At 43.9% G+C, this 22,782-nt stretch overlaps 1 protein-coding gene across 1 annotated transcript in view; it reads left to right on the top strand.

Annotated features, from left to right (window-relative positions):
• The window catches only part of LOC309553570 (venom factor-like), a 424,228-nt gene that overhangs the window by 22,489 nt on the left and 378,957 nt on the right, over positions 1-22,782 (top strand). Inside the window, exon 3 of the mRNA XM_082254842.1 lies at positions 5,693-5,861. Coding sequence (XP_082110968.1) covers positions 5,693-5,861 — 169 coding nt within the window. The remainder of the gene's footprint in view (positions 1-5,692; positions 5,862-22,782) is intronic.

Raw genomic sequence — 22,782 nt, 5'->3', positions numbered from 1 at the left:
ATGCTTGTGTTCGCCTTTTGCACGGGGTACAGGGGTGCTTTCATTTTTTTTTTATTCTTTATTTTGATTTTTTATTTTATTTTTACACTGTCCCTTTCATTGTTTTTTATCACTTTTTTTTTTTTTCAAATGTCCCCAATGATAGCAAAAAGTATTTTTTGAAAAATTTTTTGAAAAATTTGGGGCCTATTAGACTCTAGATCTCACCTCTGACCTTACAGCATCTGACCGCACCAAGGTTGATGTGATAAGATGCTTTTCCAATTTCCCAGTAGCGTTGTTTATATCTGGCGAAACCGAAGCAATGAAATGTTTGTAGCTTCCGGTTTATTAGCCATAGAGATGATTGGAACCATTCTGGTCTCTGATAAGCTCTATGGTCAGCTGGCAGAACCACCGGCTGCATTTTCGGGTTCCCCGGTGAGACAGGAGAGCCCAAGAAAACCAAAAAAAAGCGAATTAGCCACTAGGATTGCTTTTACATGAAAGCCACTTGCCGACTGAAAAAAACAATAGTAAGATGATGCCGAAACCTGCAGGCATCATTCCAGTATATCCACTCAAACACATACCAGTATGTTTCTGTTTTTTGTTGGGCATATATTGTAATGTTCTTTTTTTTTTCATGCAGCCTCTGGGCTGAACGAACAAAAAGAACCTAACAGATTGCTCCATTCACATCGATTGATGTGGATAAAGAAATCTCTGCCAAGAAAAGTGAAAATATGCCAAAGCATAGGGGCGATCCACCCTCTGCCCACCCCATTCCCTATGCTTCGCCATATATGCTTTTTTTTTTAACTGTGGTGGGGAAATCACCTCCTACAGTGCTGTAGTCACTGATTTACGTATTGTGAGAGCAAGCCCTGTTGCTGTCAGAATAAACAGATCAGTGCTGCAGCTGAATGGCGTACCTGCACAGCAAACAATGGTTACCAATAAAACACAGTAGCAATAAAACATTTACAATATAGCAGTATAGTATAAAATACAGAAAAACAGTAAGAACAATAAAATGGCTTTTTTATTTTAATTTTATTTTTTTTATGGGTTTTTTCTTTTTTTATACTTTTTTTATAACTATAAAAAATTTTAATTGTTCCAAGCTAGGGTTCCTCAAAATGCAATAGCCATCTAAAATCTTTCAAGACCCTGTGTGAATGTGTGCCCTAGACTGTGCCGTGCTGTACCCTATACTCCACTATTGTGTGGTATTGACGGAGAGACTCCTGGATGCAGAGACCAGGTTGGACAGTACCGAAGGGACAAAAATAGTGAGTGTCACGGTTATATCCGTGTTTGCTACAGACACAACATCTTTTTTAGGGTTTTTTTGGGTAGGGGTACCAGGGAGGACATCCAGAAAATGCCTCATGCAGCTGGTTCACTGCATCTGGATTGGGAAATTGGGCCACAGCATCTTCTGGATGCAAAAGGGCTGTGATGATCTCTTCCTGGAATTTTAAGAAGGATTCACTTCTTCCCAATGCTTTGTATAGTATATAATCGTTAAACAGAGGCAATTGGAGTAAATATACATACACTTTCTTGTACCAGCATCTGGCCTTATGGGCAACTAAGTACGACCCTGCCATCTTGTCGTTGAAGTCCACCCCTCCCATTTTAAGGTTGTAGTTGTGGACAGAGTGGGGCTTCTCAACAATACCATCTGCCGCTGTATTTTGGACTGTCATATCTGCGTGAATAGAAGACAAAATGAAAACATTCCGTTTGTCTTTCCACCTCACTGCAAGCAATTCATTACTGCTTAAGCAGGCTGTCTCCCCCCTACCGTCTAATTAAGGTATTTACAAGCCGTTGGGGCAAGCCCCGATGATTAGATTGCACAGTAACACTTGCGCCAATTCCTAATTCAAAAAGAGGTCTAAAAAGTGGCAAATATCCACGTACAAATGGTACCCCTTTCTGAATATGGGTGATTCCAATTCCCAAACAAACTTGCTGCTTCTCCCTATGTAGTCTGGACAAATGGGGGGGCTCCACGCTGCTATCATTTCCCTCAAAAATACAGAAGCTGCATGTATAACCTGTTGCCCTGTCACAGAGCTTATACATTTTGACCCCCATATCGGGCTTGCTTGCTGGGGAGAAACTGTTTGAAAACAAGGTGGCCAGAAAACTTAATCAGGGATTCATCTATGCAGACAGCTTGTTGGGGCATATATAAGGCTGCAAATTTTTGGTTCAATTAATTTACAAGGGGCCCAATGTTGGGGAGCCAATCATATTCAGGGTCACCCCGAGGACGACAGAGTTCATTGTCGCTGAAGTGCATAAACCTTAATATTTGCTCGTATCTAGTCCTGGCCATGGCAGGAGAGAACACGGGCATATGGCAAATTGGGTCAGTGGACAAATATTACCACGACTCACTCTTTTTAGTAATGCCCATAAGAATGTATAGGCCCAGAAAGTCTTAAATTTGGAAACTATGATAGTTTCCCATGCAAATTGTCTGGCAAGGGTCAAATTTGGGCTTACGGCGATAAATTGATTGGCATAAAAATTGCTTTGGTCCAAAATAGATCTGTACAGATCTTCCAAGAAAAACAGCTCAAAAAAATTGCTAGTGCTGGGCAGTTGACCAGAAGGTAGAGCGGCACTAGTACTGGCACTTTAATGCTCAGTATCCTGTAGGCCTCTTCATTGGTGTACCTTTCGTTTGACATTTTGGCCAATAAATTTACAGGTACCTAGTGTGACTCACAGGTAAAAAAAACACCTGGTTGTCAAGAAATGTTTGAACCTCTACAAATAAGTTTAACTGCTAACGCTAGCAGAGATCATGCCTCATTCTGCTAATGCTGCAGTTTTGTGTACTGTGTCTAGGAAGTGACAGTAATCTACTGACACTGCACTTGTTTGGGCGGAGGGGGGGGGGGGGTAAACGCAGGTGCTGGCATGTGTTGGGGCTGATCCTGCTAATGCTGCATTTTTTTAGAACACTATACTATTGGGGACGCTAGTATAGTTTTGATCAGATTAAAGATATTGATCCATTCACACTATACTAGTAATGGAGGTGTGTAGTGTGTGTTAGTTTTACTGGCAATTAAAGGGTTGAAATGTATTAGTGAATATGTGGCGGGCAATCTGACGCTGTTTGGAATTGATGCTAATTGACACTAATGCTATCTGGCATCTCCTGTGACACTAATACAGTGATCAGAAAAAAGATATGTACACTGTACTAATGACACTGTGACAGGGCAGTGAAAGGAATAACTAGGGGTGTTCAGGGGGCTAAAACTTTATTATGGAATATATGGCGGATGCCCTGACCCTATCTGGGACTGCTGCTAACTGCCACTAACTGTTGCTAACGGTATCTAGCATCACCAGTGACACAAACAGTGATCAGTAAAAAATCTGTACACTGTAGCTAGCGACACTGTGAAAGGGAGCAAAAGGGTTAGCTGGGGGGTCAATCAAGGGGTTAAAGTGCTCTGGTGTCAGTGTAGTGCTTTTACTCACTGTCTGATGCTATCTCCTCTCACGCTGGAACCGAAAAGGGCTCCAGGAGAGGAGATTGCATAGTTTCCTGTGCCTGTGTTTACATTACACAGGCACAGGATGTTCTGTGATTCGTCAGAACCGATAGGCAGGTCCAGGCCATAAATCATTGGCCTGGACCTGTAGATTAATCGGTTATGAAACTACTCTAAACCCTACCCTCGGGTGCGAATTCACGCAAAGGCATGTGATTCCATGCACAGTGGCAGCCCCCCTGCAGTATTTGTATGTGGGGTGGTCCAGAACAGGTTAATGTTGACAAATGTAAAGTTATGCACTTGGGGGCTAAGAATACACATGCATCATACATACTAGGAGAAGTACATGTGGGGGAATCAATGGTGGAGAAGGATCTGAGTGTTCTGGTAGAAGCTTAATAATTGCATTCAATGCCAAGCTGCAGTTTCCAAAGTGAGCAAAGTCCTTTCTTGTATTAAGAGAGGTATGAACTCCAGAGAGAGAGATATAATTTTGCCCCTGTATAAATCAATAGCAAGACCTCATCTGGGATATGCAGTTCAGTTTTGGGCACCAGTTCACAAAAAAAGAATATAGGGGAACTAGAGAAAGTGCAGAGAAGGGCAATCAAACTCATAAGAGGCATGGAGGAGCTCAGCTATGAGGAAAGATTAGAGGAACTGAATTTATTCTCTCTTGAAAAGAGGAAATTAAGGGGGATATGATCAACATGTATAAATACACAAGGGTTCCATATAGCAATCTTGGTGTTGAGTTATTCACTGAAAGGTCCTAACAGAGGACAAGGGGGGCACTCATTACGGCTAGAGGAAAAGAGATTTAATATACAAATACGGAAAGGGTTCTTCACAGTAAGAGCTGTGAAAATGTGGCCTATTGGGGGATCTGGAAGGATTTTTTTAATCTGCTGGAGTAAATTGGATTCTGCTTTATTGGGTTTTTTCTGCTTTCCTCTGGATTAATTGTGGGTATAGAATTGTATATATAGGATTGGATATATTTTTTTTTTCTTTCTATTGGTTGAACTAGATGGATGGACTAATTATGTAACTATGTAAGGTTTGGAGTTACAAGAAGTGTTAGTGTAAAGATTGGGGTTTTGGTGGGGTATAGTGCTATGGGGAGGATTAATGTGAGGGTTACAGGGAAGCTTAGGGTTACAAGGAGGAATAATGTGAGGGCTACTGGGAAGATTATTGGTACAGGAAGAGTTAGTGTAAGGGTTGGGGATACAGGGAAGATTAGTGTTACAGGAAGGGTTAATGTTAGGGTTGGGGTTATGGTGGGGTTTAGTATTACAAGGAGGGTTAATGTGACTACTGGGAAGATTAGTGTTACAGGAAAAGTTGGTGTAAGGGTTAGGAAAACAGAAAGGCTAGTGTTACAGGAAGGGTACTATAAGGGTTGGGGTTAGAAGAGAAGGTTTGTTTGATGGTTACAGGAAGAGTTAGTATAAACTGGGGGATACAGAAAGGTTTAATGTAAGTTTTGGGGTTACAGGGAGGGTTAGTGTGAGGGTTACAGGAAAGGTTAGAGTTAAGGTAACGGGGAAGGTTAGTGTGAGAGATACAGAAAGAGTCAACGTTAGGGTTGGAATTACTGGGAAGGTTGGTGTTAAGTTGGGGTTAGAGGAAGGGTTATTTCAAGTAGAGGAATCTTTCTAAAAGAGCAAAACTTAGAATACAAAGTTTTTCATATGTGTGTATATGGAATTTTGATTTAGAATTTTGCATATACGTTTAACCTGGAGTTCAGATCTACATGCCTGGATTCAAAGCAGAACTAGAGCCTCCTATCCTCCTAATAAAGTGCTATCTTAGCTTCTATTTGGATGTGCAGGTGCCATGGAACTGCACCCATGACCAGATATGACACCAGCAATTTGATGGTCTGAAAGATTGGTTAACAACTAATGTAAGCACACTAAGAACTGTGACAGTTATCACCAGGGGCATGCCTTGTATGTAACATATGCTGTGCATGCTCCAGTAAGCAGATTGTAAATAACAGCATTGCAGAAAACCACAATGCTATGTTTGATGAAGGATTTATTAAACATTTCAAACAAGAGCTTTCTTTAGGAAATGGCTAAATCTGCGGGGTAAGCCCTGTTTTATGATCTCCAATGAGAGGTTTATATAATATTAGGCTGAGAATAATGTTTTTTTTTCTTATCCAGATTCCGGGTAAAGATTTAATTAAAGACCCAAAGAAGAAACAATATGTATCTGTAAGTGTGAGGTCCAGCAATCCACCATGCAACATAGAGAAGGTTATCCTGCTGACATTTCACAGTGGCTACATCTTCATACAGACGGACAAACCCATCTACACCCCGGGGACATCAGGTACTTATCTGTATAATATAGAAGCAAAATGAAGAAATAAAACTATTGTTGACCTTAGGATGACTTCTATCACTCCACCTCCCTGATCAAGTGATAAAATATCAGTCACAGAATGAGTGCATTGTTTTCAATTAGTTGGCAAACTCATAGGCACTAATTTGATCATTTGGGGACATTGGGAATGCTACACATGCCCACAAGAATGTAGTTGAAGTATGCTACACATGCCCAAGAGAATGTAGTTGACGTACAAATGGCATGTGTAATAGGCCTTGTCCTTCATTTCTGCAGCTTCCCCTACAGGAGTTCCTGTGTAAAATTGGTTCAGACATAAGATCAAAAGATGCAAAGCAACATTGTCTTTTGTAAAAAAATCTTTTTTTTTTTTTCTTTTTTAAAAATGTTAGTTTCTTTTTATCCCCTTTTAAACCTTGGTTTTATTGTAAACTAAGGGTTAATAAGGAGTTATATAGACCCCCACAACCACTGGGCCAGGGTTGTCGGTAAGAGACACTTGTCCTCCTAAATATGAGGTTGAGAGCGTGTGGCCTGGTTTGGATCAGAGACGGGGAGGCCTCACACTTGTCCCCCCTCCAGCCATCCAGGCTACATACCCAGATAAGGGTCTGCTATGGATTTTGAGGGGGGACTTCACACTTTTTTTATATTAACTTTAATGTGACTTGGGGGGACCCGTGCCATTAATATTTTAAATGGAATCCCCCCTAAAATCTATAAAAGACCTAAAGGCAGTGTTAATTTTGGCAGAAAATTTCAATTTAGTTTTAGTCTTAGTCTTAGGACTAAAATGGCATTTTAGTTTTAATCCCATTTCAGTCTTCTGCAAGTGTTTTAGTTTTAGTTGTATTTAGTCGACTTAAACTCCAGTACATTTTAGTCGACTAAAACTCCAGTACATTTTAGTCGACTAAAACTCCAGTACATTTTAGTCGACTAAAACTCCAGTACATTTTAGTCGACTAAAACTCCAGTACATTTTAGTCGACTAAAACTCCAGTACATTTTAGTCATCTATAATCGAAAGGGTGTAGTTCAATTGTAATTTGTAACGCATTATTTAAGCATTTCTCTACAATTTCCAATCTCATTATATACTACTGCTGGAGTGAAAAATCGAATATGTTATTATTTATGTTATTAAGCTTTGAGCATGCACTAGCACAGCACTACACAGACAAAGATTTAGTCATTAAGTCTTTATTAAGGCAAAACTGTTTTGCCAAGAATATTGCTTTTTTGACCAAAGGGGGTAACATAAAAATGTAAAAATGTAATAAAGATAAAAAAAAAATAAAAATGTTGTCGACTTGTGGTGATGTCAGTCATGCAGTGCATATTTACATAAACTTTAACAGGTCAAGAAACTGAGCAGAACACAATAAAACCTTTCAGAACAGCAGGTTTACCAGGTGTCAAAGGGACTGGAGTAAAGTCATTTTCTCTGATGATTCATTCCCCTTTCTGTTTGTTTGGGGCATCCCAAAACCTTGTCCAGAGACCCAATCCTGGGAAGAAAAAATAAGCATCAGCTCACTTCATCAGTCCTGTGTCATGCTCATGGCAACAGTACAGCATCCTGAGACCTGAGACCACTGTGGGGGGGTTGCAAAGTTCTCAGCCAACAAGGGAATGTGCTCACTGCTCACTTTTTTGCCTAAGAACACAGACACGAATAAAGAATGGTACAAAAACCTTTTCAAAGAAGAGAACAACATCCTTCCCACCTCAACCATCCAAGAACAGCTGCAGAGACTCCAGGGAAGAAAAAATAAGCATCAGCTCACTTCATCAGTCCTGTGTCATGTTCATGGCAATAGTAAAGCATCCTGAGACCTGAGACCACTGGGGGGGGGGGGTTGCTAAGTTCTCAGCCAACAAGGGGGAGTGGGCTCACTCACAATTTTGCCTAAGAACACAGCCATGAATAAAGAATGGTACAAAAACATCCTCAGAGAAGAGAACAACTTCCTTCCCACCTCAACCATTCAAGAACAGCTGCTGGACAGTGCTGGATGGTGGTCTCAGGTCTAAGGGATGGCCTGTAAAATGCACAGTGCTGGATGGTGGTCTCAGGTCTAAGGGATGGCCTGTAATGCCCTGGATGCCTGTGGTGGTCAGGTCAGACAGAGGAGGCCTGTAATGCTGCTGGACAGTGCTGGAGCCTGGATGGTGGTCTCGGGTCTAAGGGATGGCCTCTAATCTAATGCACAGTGCTGGATGGTGGTCTCATGTGGTCTAAGGGATGGCCTGTAAAATGCACAGTGCTGGATGGTGGTCTCAGGTCTAAGGGATGGCCTGTAATGCCCTGGATGCCTATGGTGGTCAGTTCAGAGGAGGCCTGTAATGCTGCTGCACAGTGCTGGATGGTAGTCTCAGGTCTAAGGGATGGCCTGTAATGCACAGTGCCCTGGATTCCTGCGGTGGTCAGAGGAGGCCTGTAATGCTGCTGGGCATGGACAGTGCTGGATGGATGGTGGTCTCAGGTGGTCTAAGGGATGTCCTGTATGCATTGCACAGTGCCGGATGCCTGCGGTGGTCAAGTCAGAGAGGAGGCCTGTAATACTGCTGCCTGCAGTGCACACAGCACAGTGCTGCTCAGAGTGCTGGATGGGGGTCTCAGGTTTAAGGGTGGTCTGACTCTGAAGTTGAACAGGATGGGCCGGCCTCAGCGGCCTATGCATGCACACACACACACACAGTGCTGGATGGCGGATGCCACTGGTCTGAGGGGAGGCAGTAATGGCTGGCCTTGCTGTTGTAACTCACTCAGTGGGTGCTCTGCTCTGGATGTGGTGGTGGGTGCCACTGCCTGGGTGTAGTGCTGCAGTGCTCTGGTGAGATGACTGGTCTCGACTCTCTTGTAGTCATCACGTCACACGTCATGGGGGGACACGACACGCCAGATGCCACACCACACAGTCGCTTACTGGGAGCGGAAGCAGGCGGAGCTCTGTGAAAACCAGAAGTTGGGTAAACGTCCCTGCCTCACCTTCTCATTTAGTTTTCATTCGTTAACGAAAATGGATTTGATTTTCGTCATAGTTGTCGTCATTTGACGAAAATGTTCTATATTTTGCGTTTCATTTTCGTCACTTGAAAAATGGTGTTGACGAAAATGGTGACGAAAACTTTTTCGTTGATGAAATTAACACTGCCTAAAGGGCCTGGTATGAATTTTGGTGAGACCTTACACTTTATAGACCCCCACAACCACTGGGCTAGGGTTGTGGTTAAGAGACCCTTGTCCTCCTAAATATGGGGTTGAGAGCATGTGGCCTGGGTTGGATCAGAGAGGGGGAGGCCACACACTTGTCCCCCCTCCAGCCATCCAGGCTGCATAACCAGATAAGGATCTGCTATGGGGATTTCACACTTTTTTTTGTATTAGCTTTATTGTGACTTGGGGGGGAACCCCATGCCATTTAATTTTTTTAATTGAGCCTCCCCTAAAATCCATAACAGACCTAAAGGGCCTGGTATGAATTTTAGTGAGACCCCACACTTTTTTCACACTACCCACTGTCTGCTTACATTCCCCTGTCATTTGGGAATCCCTGACTGACAGCTGAATGTGCCAAGCAGGAATGAGTCACTGGTGGTTGGATGCAAAAATGTGTGAAATTTGCAGCAAAACGTGTGTGAAAAAACACGTCTGGCTTAAGGCCAAAATCTGGTCCTTAACCTCCCTGGCGGTCTGATTATGTCAGAATTTCTGTGCTAAAAGCGGTACATGGAAATTTGTTTTATATTTTAGGCCTGTAATTCTTAGGAATAACACACTTAAATCTGTCCAAACAAGAGTCTAGTAGACATCCCGGGTATGATAAATAGGGATGATCGAACTTTTGAAAAGTTCCGTTCGACCAGAACACCCAAACTTCCCGAAAGTTCCGCCTGGATTTCAGAACCCCATTGAAATCAATGGGACCCGCACTTCGGTAATCAAAAAACACCATTTTGAAGCCCTAAAACCAAATAAATGCCCCTAAAAAGTGCCTAGGGTTCTGGGTCATGCCCCATGGACTATTAATCACACACAAAAAAAGTTCTTAAAAATTGTCATTTTTGATAGAGAGCCAATTATTGAAAAAAAAAAAAAGAGATTTCTTTGGATTTAGTGTCTGGGGGGGTCTAAAAGGTGTATCTGTGAAGTTTCAGCTCTGTAGCATGTCCAGAACCAGAAAAAAAAGTTTGTTTGTATTAGAATTGCAGTAGAGCAGGATAGTGGCTTCACTATTTTCACACACGGCTTTTTGTTGCAGGCGTTTATGGGGCTTTTTTGTGGACGTGTTTGGAGGCAGGCATGACATCTGAACTTCTGTGTAGGGGCATATATACACACATACATGTATGTATATATACACATACACATATATAGGTGTGAAAGTAGCAGAACCCTATTCCTGCGCTAATGAAATAATTAACAGGCATAGGACTTTGCTCCTATCACACCTATATGTGTGTATGTGTATAAATACATATAAGTGTGTGTGTATATATACACCCCTATACAGAAGTTCAGATGTTATGCCTGCCTCCAAAGACGCCCAAAAAATGCCCAAAAAAAACGCCTGCAACAACACACCTGGGCGTTTTTGTAGCAGGCATTTTTTTGGGCATTTTTGGGCGTCTTTGGAGGCAGGCATAACATCAGAACTTCTGTGTAGGAGTATATATATATATACACACACACATGTATGTATATATACACATACACATACAGTATATAGGTGTGAAAGTAGCAGAACCCTATTCCTGCGCTAATGAAATAATTAACAGGCATAGGACTTCGCTCCTATCACACCTATATGTGTGTATGTGTATAAATACATATAAGGGTGTGTGTATATATACCCCTCTACAGAAGTTCAGATGTTATGCCTGCCTCCAAAGACGCCCAAAAAATGCCCAAAAAAAAACGCCTGCTATAAAAACGCCCAGGTGTGTTGTTGCAGATGTTTTTTTGGGCATTTTTTGAGCGTCTTTGGAGGCAGGCATAACATCTGAACTTCTGTATAGGGGTATATATATACACACACACACTTATATGTATTTATACACATACACACATATAGGTGTGATAGGAGCAAAGTCCTATGCCTGTTAATTATTTCATTAGCGCAGAAATAGGGTTCTGCTACTTTCACACCAATATATGTGTATGTGTATATATACATGCCTGCCTCCAAACACGTCCACAAAAAAGCCCTATAAACGCCTGCAACAAAAAGCCGGGTCTGAATATAACGAAGCCACTATCCTGCTCTACTGCAATTCTAATAGAAACAATCTTTTTTCTATGGCTTTCTATGGCGGTCACCCTGACATGGAAGGGTTTGGTCACCCTGCCATAGCAGTCAGAGTCAGTTAACCCTACACTACATTACGGTCCCCTGACACTTAACACTTTCCCTACAGAAACTAGATTATTAAATCTAACTATAGTGGAAAATAGTACCCTAACTACACTAGATATCCCTTTCCTCACACTAATAATTGCTAAATGACACTTTGAAGCAGGAGTAAAAGAACTGCTTCCACTCTCTTCCACATCCCTGTATTACAATGGTAGAGATTTGGCGGGGCTATGTTATATACTGGGGGGCGTATTCACTAATGATTGGCCTCTGGACCCCCTAGTCACTCCAATCACATTCCTAGCATCCTCCTGCCCCTCAATTGGCTTTTACTGATGGTTCTGGTCCAATCACGGGCTTTTAAAGCCCAGTTCCTGTCCCATTGCATTTTGGTCGGTTCTGGTTGCCGAATTCCGAACTTTTTCAGCAAAAAGTTCGAAATTCGGCCGAATTTTGAACAGTCAATGCTCGGGTCGAACCGATGGTCGACCCGAACCGTTCGATCATCCCTAATGATAAAGTTTGAAACACAAAATCAAAAATTATAATAACCTTCCCTAGCAGTATTCCCGAGTGTGACTCGGGGTTAATATAGAGTACCAAAAGCGGTAACCCCGAGCCACACTCAGGATTACCCCACAATAAAGCTCACCTTTCCCTGCGATCCCCCGCCGTCCTCCAGCCAACCTCCCCTGCCATCTTCCAGCCATCCTCCCGCTGTGTGCTCGGCCGATGGAACCGGTGGCATTTTCAAAAATGTAAATACACCAAATGACATGATACAAAGCTGTGATCCTAACGGATTACACATGCCATTTCACCACAGGATTTCACCTGGTGACTTTTTCCAGTGCCCTGCCTGTGCTTTTCCAGTTCTTTGTGCCTGGAAAATAGAGAATGACCATGGCGTCCAAAAAGCGTTCATTTTGCACAAAAGCGCTTTACGACGAACTGGAAAACAGCAACAGCGAAACTGAGTTACTTGAAGAACTGAGCGATAGCGATTGTGGGAAAGTTTGTCATCAGGTACGGAAAGTGATGACAGCGACGATTCTGATGTCTCTTTCTGGCACATCGCTCCGTTGGAAATTCTGAAGAATCATTTGATATACTTCCCAATTTTTTTTCAGTTTTGGTGCAGAATGAGTAGTTTCATCAAATTCTTCATTATTTTCAAACTACTGATTCTGACAGAGCGATGTGCCAGAAAGACATCAGAATCGTCGCTGTCATCACTTTTCGTACCTGATGAAGCATTTTCCCACGAATCGCTATCGCTCAGTTCTTCAAGTAACTCAGTTTCGCTGTCGCTGTTTTCCCGGGTTTTCAAAAATGGTAAAGATATATGAAAAAAAAAATTGCATTAGTGAATAGCCCCCTACAAAAATGCTATCAAACCTAGGAGTATCCCACAAACCTGGAAAGGGGGAAAAGGGAAAATGAACATTTAAATGTACAGAATAATTTACGTGAAAATGTAAAATGTAGTACTACTCCCTTGGGAGCTGCTGATTACTGGTTCCCCTGGGTTACCATTAGCAACAGCATGACAGTTCAACATTTTCCCAAGTGTTTTAGCTCAGTCAGTCAGTCCGGTAGCATTGGTTTTTGTGTTTTTATTTAGAACTTGGGCAGGAGAAGGGAATGAGTGGGATACTCCAACTTGTAGAACTATGCACAATAGGCTGGAAGGACTGATTAACCACTTTAGTACCGGAGGATTTTCCTGCTTAATGACCAGACCACTTTTTGCAACTTGGCACTGCGCGAATTTAACTGACAATTGCGCGGTCATGCAACGCCGTACCCAAACAAAATTTACGTCCCTTTTTTCCCCACAAACAGAGCCTTCTTTTGGTGGTATTTGATTACCTCTGCGCTTTTATTTTTGCGATATTAATGAAAAAATTGCGAAAATTTTGCAAAAAAATTTACATTTTCTACTTTGACAGTTAAAAAATATCCAATATATTCAATTTTTGTCATATATTTAGGCAAAAATTTATTAAGCTACATGTCTTTGACAAAAAGAATCTCAATGAGCATATTTTTAACCACTTTAAGACCGGAAGATTTTACCCCATTTCTGACCAGGCTATATTTTGCGATTCGGCACTGCGTTACTTGAACAGACAATTGCCCAGTCCTGCGACGCTGTACCCAAATTAAATTTATGTCATTTTTTCCACACAAATAGAGCTTTCTTTTAGTGGTATTTGATCACCTGTGCGATTTTTTTAATTTTTTAAAAAAAGAGCGACAATTTTGAAAAAAAAAAAAACAATATTTTTCACATTCTGACATATAACATTCCCAAACAAAATGTATAAATCAAAATTTTTTAACATTTTAGGCCAATTTGTTTTTTGCTACATATTTTTGGTAAAAAAAATCACAATAAGCGTATTCTGATTGGTTTGCGCAAAAGTTATTGCGTTTACTAACTACGGGAAAGATTTGTAATTTTTATTGTTTATTTTTTTTACTAGTAATGGCGGTGATCTGCGATTATTTTATTTTTTTTTTTGCGGGACTGCGACATTGCGGCGGACAGATCGGACCCCTAACTGTCATTTTTTACACTTTTGGGGGGACCAGGGACATTACTACAGTAATCAGTGCTATAAATATGCACTGTTACTGTAATAATGACACTGGCAGGGAAGGGGTTAACACTGTTGGTGATCAAGGGGTTAAATGTGTGCCTCATGCTTACTGACGTGTGTGGGGGGAGGGGACTGTGTGACACAGACACAGATTGCAGGTTCAGCTATGCTGAATCCTGTGATCTGTCCCTGCCTTTCACAGAGGAGATCCGCCCGCTTTGTGTGAGCAGTCGGCAAGTGGTTAAAGCTGATTAATGCTGAGTAGCACTGTATAACGCTAGGCACGGCTAGGCCGCTGCTTCACCTTGTCATAAGTAGTGAAATAGAATTGTGTGAACTTCCTGAGTTAAACTGTACTGTACTGCAGAACAATCTTCAGGGCCCTTCCTGGCACCCCCTTTGTTCCTATTCTTCAGGGTAAACTACATACATGGCACCACCTTTACTGTCAATCTTCCTGTGTGAGCTAGCTCCTTGATCCCCTGAATTCTCTGGGCTCCTTTCCTAGGCAGACCCTGTGGCAAATCCTCAAGTACTCATGACACTGTTTTTCCTAAGAGACTCTGCCACCAGCTCCACTGTCAGCACTCTGGATCCTCTGCAGCTCAGCTTCACACCCGCTTCACTAGGCCAACTGCGTGAACCACTTTCCTCACACCTGCAGGAGGAGAGACCAGCCATATATATATATATATATATATATATATATATATTTTTTTTTTTTTTTAGGGTAACAAACGCTTAATTTTTCTTGCTGCAGACAACATAAATGGGGAGCCTATTCAAATGAATGGCGTGCCCTATATGCAACACTTGGAAACGAGTGTAAATAAGATAATCTGATAATAATGAGTAGCCAGAGGGATCACCTCCCAGTCACGTGACCACTATAACAGCCAATCACAGTGGTCTTGCAATGGGCCAATTACATGACCACTGTGATTAAAATTGGGGTTAACATACGTCGGTAAACTAGCATTTTCAGAAAGGGACAGGCAATGGCAACCCCAACACTTTTCTCATGACAGAGTCAACTGAAAGCCATTCTAGGTACCAGAAATACATTCTGGGTGCATCTATACAAAGACAAGCAACATTTTACAGTTTGTTTCCTTTAGAAAGCAGCTACATCCTAAGTAGAAAGAAGCTTGTCCCCTGCCAGCATGCTGCAGGAAGGACACTTGCTCTCTGTATGAAGGCAGTGGTCCAACATGCTCCCTGCTGAGTAAGAGTTAGAGTTTTACACTCCTGCTCCCTGTCGTTCGAACAGCTCTAGTTCTCTGTTCACTTTGAATAACAGCAAAAACCAGACTGAGCTGGGGTGCCACAGGGAGATAATGGCCTCACCGTCTCACCCCTTCAAAAAAAAGGGAGGGGGTGTGGGGTTCCCAATAAATAGTTACCTGTTACAAAAGGAATGGTAGCAAGAAAGCTAGCAAAAGATTGGGAAAGAAACCCAAGCGGTATAGGCTAAAAAAATGAATATCTTTATTGAAAAAATATATTCACTTTGGGCTCCATTTACACAAATCGCAATTAGGGTTGAGCGAACATGGACTGAATTGTTCGGGCTCGTACCGGACTTTTGGGTTTTCGGTACCCGGACACGGACCCGAAAATTTTACTGTATATTCGGGATAGTCCGTTGTTCGGTTGTTTTGGCGCGGTTTTAATGGCGCGCTTTCAACAGCTGCAGGGCAGCCAATCAACAAGCGTTTAACTAGTGTGCCCTTAGAAGCCATCACAGCCATGCCTACTAATAGTATGGCTGTGATTGGCCAGTGCAGCATATGACCCAGCCTCTATGTAAGCTGGAGTCATGTAGCGCCGCACGTCACTCTGCTCTAACTACTGTAGGGACAGGTTCCTGCTGCTGCTTATTTGAGGGAGAGATAGGAGATTATTGTAGAGGCAGGCTGGAGATTGCTTTCAGGGAAAGAATAGGAGACAGGACAGAAGAATGTTCTTTAATCAGACAGTGATCTACATCGATTTTATAGTGTGGGGGTGCAGTGCACAATCTTTTTGCCCTGACATGAGCCCAGTGAGGAGGAGGGAGGAAAAAAAAAAAACTTTTATCAGTCTGTTAGGTGGGCGGCGTGTGGCATGCAGCGGACATTTAATGCAATTTAAGGGGAAAATAATTATTTTTTAGTTTTTCATTTATACGTTACATCGCAGATCTGACAGACAGATTGTTGTGTGGGGCTGGGGATGACCCAGCGGTCATGGTGCATGTGGGCACTAATGACAAAGTAAAAGGTAGATGGAGGATCCTTAAGAACGATTTCAGGGACTTAGGTAATAGATTGAGGAAAAGGACCTCCAAGGTGGTTTTCTCTGAAATACTGCCTGTACCTCGAGCCACACAAGAGAGGCAGAAGGAGATTAGGGAACTTAACAAGTGGCTGAGGAACTGGTGTAGGAAGGAGGGGTTTGGGTTCCTGGAGAACTGGGCTGACTTCTCAGTCGGCTACCAGCTCTTTAGTAAGGATGGGCTGCACCTTAATGGGGACGGTACAGCTCTTTTGGGGAGAAAGATGGCCACCAAGTTGGAGGGGCTTTTAAACTAGGAGACTGGGGGGGAGGGCTCAGAAGTAGAATCAGTCAGGAGGGAGCAAAGGACTGAAGGCAGTTGTAGGGTCAGCAGCGACAGTAGGTCCACAACGTCAATTGGCGGGTCTGTGCGGGAAAACCGCAGACCAAACAGAAATAAACATAACCGCCAATCACGTTTAACTTCTGTAAAACTAAGAGGGGTATATGCTAATGCCAGGAGCCTAGCTAATAAAATGGATGAGTTGGAAATGTTAGTACATGAGGATGACATAGACCTTGTGGGAATAACAGAGACTTGGTTCGACCCCTCACATGACTGGCTGGCCAATATCCAAGGGTATTCGGTGTACCGGAAGGACAGGGTAGGAAAAAGAGGGGGAGGGGTATGTCTCTATGTCAAGAACAATATAAAGGTGATAGAGAGGAGTGACATTACGGATGGGATGAGCATGGATTTAGAATCTGTGTGGGTTGAACTCGATAGGGAAGAAGATAAGGGAAAAGTAGTTGTGGGGGTTTGCTATAGGCCACCTAACCAAGGGGAGGAGGTAGAGCTGGAATTTTTAGCACTAATGGGTAAAGTGGCAAAACTGGGATCAGTCATCATATTGGGGGACTTCAATTATCCCGACATTGACTGGGAAGAGGGGACTGCACACTCACAGAAGGCCCGTCTATTCACGGAAACCTTACAGGACAACTACATGTCACAGTTGGTGGATTCCCCTACCAGAGAAAACGCAGTCCTGGATCTATTGATCACTAATGACCCAGACATAATCTCGGAGGTAGGAGTCCAGGACAACCTGGGCTCTAGCGATCACAGGATGATCACATTTAGTATAAATAAAAATATAACAAGGCAAGTGGGGAACATAAGAACCCTAAACTTCAGAAGGGCAAACTTTCCAAAACTGTACTCATTGATGGAAAGGGTAAACTGGGACCAAACCCTGGGATCCCTGACCACAGAGGAAAAATGGGAATGCTTTAGGAACATATTAAGCAAATGCATCTTGCAGTGCATTCCTATGGGAAATAAATTTAGAAGAGACAAAGCCAAACCTGGTTGGCTAAACCGTAGCGTTAAAAAAACTTATTAGGGGAAAAAAATTGGCCTTCAAGAAATATAAATCAGAGGGCACAGTATTGGCCTTCCAGCAATACAAGGAGGCAAATAAGAAAAGTAAACAAGAAATCAAGATGGCTAAAATCAACTTTGAGAGACAAATAGCGGAGGATAGTAAAAAAAACCCAAAGAAATTCTTTAACTATATCAACAGCAAAAAAACTAGGGCAGAGCATATTGCACACATAATTAACGATGATGGGAGGATGGTTACAGAGGACACTGAAAAAGCAACCGTGCTGAATGCTTTTTTCTCGTCAGTCTTTACGCAGGAAAAGGAGGGGTACACTGACCATGACTGTATGGTTAGTAGTAATACACAGAACTTGCCACTATGGCTAACAGAGGGTGAAATCAGGGAAAGACTGGATAAACTTAACACAAACAAATCACCAGGTCCGGATGGCGTACATCCGAGAGTACTCAAGGAACTCAATAAGGTTATATCTAGACCACTGTTCCTGATCTTTGCTGACAGTATTAGGACAGGAGATGTACCAGGGGATTGGAGGAAGGCTAACGTGATTCTGATATTCAAAAAGGGCCAGAGGCATATCCCGGGAAATTATAGGCCTGTCAGTTTGACATCAATAATATGTAAACTTTTGGAGGGGATGATAAGGGACTATATCGTAGAATATGCTAAAGACAACAACATCATCAGCAGTAACCAGCACGGGTTTACAAATGGGCGTTCTTGTCAAACCAATCTCTTAGCATTCTACGAGGAGGTGAGCTGTGAGCTAGATAGGGGCAGACCAGTGGATGTGGTGTACTTGGATTTCGCTAAGGCGTTTGATACAGTTCCCCACAAGCGCTTAATTTATAAAATAAGGTCTGCAGGTATCAACAGCAGGGTTTGCTCTTGGATACGGAACTGGCTAAAAGGCCGTGTTCAAAGGGTGGTAATAAACAGCGCATACTCAGACTGGTCTGAGGTAGTAAGCGGGGTGCCCCAGGGCTCAGTCCTGGGACCAACCTTGTTCAATTTATTCATAAACAGCATTGAGGACGGGATCAGTAGTTCGTTATCAGTTTTTGCAGATGACACAAAATTGGCCAGGGCAATAACTTCACAGCATGAAGCAGATATCCTACTGTCACGAACCTGATCCGAGGCCGAGATGCAGAGAGGGCTCCCCTTGCGGCTGAGTGCGGCACACCCCTGGGGTTGAGACAGAGGGTGTAGCGCCCACAGAAGCACTGGTTGCCGGCAGAGTCCAGATGGTAGACAGGCGGTCTCTAGCAGAGTGCTGGGCAGGAATACACCGGACAGTCCAAGGAGGAACCAGGAACAACCAGGCAGTAGATGTAAGACCGGCCGGGGGTCAAACACAGGAAGCTGCAACAGGTGCAAGCCAAACGTATAGTAGGAAAGCCAGAAGCAGACAAGTCCGTGGAGAAGCCAAGATCAGGTACTGGAGGGCAGGTAGACAGGAAGCAAGTCCGTGAGCCAAGCCGAGATCAGATAACGGGAGAGCCAAACTGGAGCAGGGATGGTCAGACGGAGCCGAGGGTCAAAGCCAGGAGAGAGAGCAGACAGGTCAGGAACAAGCCGGGTCAAACTGGAATCCAGGAAGTAGCAATGCACAGGAAACAGGAAGAGCTGAAGACAATCCAGCAATCTGATGGGCTGAGCAGAGCCCTTTTATAGGCCAGTGAATTAGTCTATGGCCTGAGTCCATTGCGGCCATGGGAAGTACTGGCAAAGTTGCCAGTTTGCAGCACAGCCATTTCACTGACAATGAGTCTATGGCCTGAGTCCATTGCGGCCATTAGAAGTACTGGCAGAGTCGCCAGTTGCAGCATGGCTGTTTCTCTGACAGTGCCCCCCCCCAAGGGGCAGCCTCCGGATGCCCAACCGGGCCACGCTTCCCGGGAATCTCCTGTGGAATTCCTGTACCAGCCTGGGGGCATGCAGGTTACTAGCGGGTTCCCAGGAATTGTCTTCAGGGGGGTAACCTTTCCATTTAATAAGATACTGAGTTTGTCTCCCTTTCTTTCGGCAATCCAGTATGGACTCAACTTCAAATTCCGTCTCCCCTTCGATCAAGACAGGAGGTGGAGGTAGCTCGTCTCTCCCAGGAAATGGACTGGGAACAACTGGTTTGAGTAAGGAGATATGGAAAACTGGGTGTACCTTAAAGGAGTCGGGAAGTGCCAGCTCAAAAGCCACAGGATTGATCACCCTCTTGACTTCAAACGGACCAATGAACCTTGGCCCGAGCTTCCTGGATGGGCATGAAAGTTTAAGGTTCAAGGCTGACAGCCAGACTTTGTCTCCAATCTTGAGATTCGGACCCTTCTTTCTTTTACAGTCATGAAACCGTTTATAGTCCTCCTGGGCTTTACGCATGGCTTCCTGTAGGGTTTGATAGTTGATTTGAATGAAGCTGATCCGATCTTGGACAGCAGGAACTGATGCTTCCGGAAGGGTGTTAGGCAGAAAGGAGGGATGAAATCCATAATTTGCCCAGAAAGGGGACTGGTTGGTGGATGCATGAAGAGAATTGTTGTAAGCAAATTCCGCACAGGGGAGGAGCGAGACTCAGTCGTCTTGGGAACAGGTGCAAAAGCATCGTAAGTATTGTTCTAAAGTTTGATTAGTCCTCTCTGTTTGCCCATTGCTCTGAGGATGGTATGCAGAAGAAAGAGAAACTTCAATGGACAGGGATTTACAGAGATCCCTCCAGAACCTGGAGGTAAATTGCACTCCTCTATCTGAGATAATGTTGTCTGGAAGGCCATGTAGCCTGACTATCTCCCTTATGAATATGTTGGCTGTGTCCAGGGCTGAAGGTGTGCCAACCATGGGTAGAAAATGGGCCATTTTGGAAAGGCGATCCACTACCACCAAGATGGTGGAAAATCCTTCTGAAGGGGGTAGTTCAACAATAAAGTCCATAGATATCTTTTTCCATGGTTGCTCAGGAATGGGAAGTGGTCTTAGCAAACCCCAAGTCTTGGTACTTGACCCCTTGTTACGTTGGCAGATGGTACAAGAGCCGATGTAATCCTTGCAATCCTGCCCAAGGTTGGGCCACCAAAAAGAGCGTTGGATAAGCTCCGAGGTCTTCCGCACCCCAAAATGCCCAGCAAGTTTACTGTCATGAAATATTTTAAGAACTTGAGGTCTTACTTGGGGAGGGACAAAGATTTTATCCTGATGCCACAGCAACCCTTCCTGTTTTTTCAGGGAGGGTACTTCAGGATCCAAGCGAAGGGCTGAGGCCTGTCGGAGTGCCGTCATCAGGTCAGGCTGGATAAGGAGAAAATTATGGGCAGAAAGGATGGTATCAGGTTCTGCTGTTTCTGGGGTATCCGGAAACATCCGGGAGAGAGCATCTGCTTTTCCATTCTTGGAGCCAGGTCGATAAGAAATATGGAAGTTAAACCTGGAGAAAAACAGCGCCCATCGGGCTTGTCTGGGTCTCAACCGTTTGGCAGTCCTGAGGTACTCCAAGTTTTTGTGGTCCGTGAAGATCATAATAGGATGAGTGGCTCCTTCCAATAGATATCTCCACTCTTCTAGTGCAAATTTAATGGCCAACAGTTCTCGGTCGCCAACGTCATAATTCTTCTCTGGAGGTGACATTTTCCTAGAAAAGAAGGCCACAGGATGGAGAAGAGATTTGGGCCCTTGACGTTGCGACAGGATTGCCCCGGTGGCCACTTCTGAGGCATCAACCTCCAACACATAGGGCAGAGCCGGATCAGGGTGTTGTAGGACGGGTGCAGAAATAAACAGCTGTTTAAGTTTGTCAAATGCCAATTGGGCCTCTTGAGACCACAGAAATCGGGACTGATGGCGGGTTAACTGGGTGATGGGGGAGATGATGGAAGAAAAATTTTTCACAAAACGCCTGTAAAAATTAGCAAAGCCCACGAATCTCTGAACGCCTTTCTTGTCACAAGGAGCAGGCCAATCTAGGATCGCTTTCACTTTTTGTGGGTCCATAGCGATCCCATCGGTGGAAATAATGAGTCCCAAAAACTGGATGGACCCCTTTTCAAAGTCACACTTCTCCGCCTTGGCATAGAGTCCGTGTTTTCTCAAGGTAGAAAGGACTTTTTTAACGTGAACCCGATGGAGTTCCAGTGAGGCAGAAAAAATGAGGATATCGTCAAGGTATACGATGACGAAGTGGTCAAGAAACTCCCGAAAGATATCATTTACCAGGTGCTGGAATGTGGCTGGGGCATTACACAGGCCGAAGGGCATGACTAGGTATTCATAATGTCCAAAACGAGTTCTGAATGCGGTCTTCCACTCGTCTCCCTCCCGTATCCGGACAAGGTTATAAGCTCCCCGCAGGTCTAACTTGGTAAAGAGTTGGGCGGTCCGGAACCTCTGGAAGAGTTCGGGGACAAGGGGGAGCGGATACCGGTTTTTGATAGTGACCTTATTCAGCTCTCTATAGTCCACACAGGGTCTCAAGGTGCCATCTTTCTTTTCCACAAAGAATATACCAGCACCTGCAGGAGAAGAAGATGGGCGAATAAACCCCTTTTTCAAATTTTCATCGATATAGACCCGTAGGGCCTCCAGTTCCTTTTCAGAAAGGGGGAATATCCTTCCAAACGGGATCTCGGCTCCGGGAAGCATTTCTATAGGGCAATCGTAAGGCCGATGGGGAGGAAGGACCTCTGCTTTTTTCTTGTCAAAGACGTCCCTGAAGTCCTGGTAAGCAGGTGGGATATCCAGGAGTGGCTCAGGTGTTGGTTGAACAGACAAGCAACTAGCAGGCCCACTAGGTCTTTGAGGGAAGCAATGCTGCTGACAGTAGGCAGAAGAAAAGTTGAGTTCCTTCTTGGCCCAATCGATTTGGGGGTTATGGGCTTGCAGCCAAGGAAGTCCCAGTATGATGGGAAACATGGGGGAACAAAGGGCATCAAAACGGATGAACTCCTGATGACTGGAGTCTGCTGTGGTGAGGATGGGTCCAGTCTCTAGGATAACTGGTCCGGAACTGGGTAGGGACCCATCGGCGAGATGGACCTCGAGCCTTTGTGTCTTAGGGAAAAGAGGAATATGGAGTCTCTTGGCCAAAGAAATGTCCAGAAAACAGCTGCAGGCCCCGGAGTCAACGATGGCTCGAAGTTGGACCTCCCCTTCTGCCACCTGTAAGGAGACCGGGAGAATAAGGTGAGAGAGCGAAAGCTCAGAAACTCGGCAGTTAAATGGGGGCTGAGAGTAAGGCTTACTGGGTCTCACGGGGCAGTTCCGAAGAAAATGTCCAGCCCCGCCG

Source organism: Pelophylax lessonae, assembly GCF_965119305.1.
Source record: "Pelophylax lessonae genome assembly, chromosome: 4".
Lineage (NCBI taxonomy): Eukaryota > Metazoa > Chordata > Amphibia > Anura > Ranidae > Pelophylax > Pelophylax lessonae.
The sequence above is the reverse complement of the archived record's forward strand: the minus strand, read 5'-3'. Positions and strand labels throughout refer to the sequence as shown.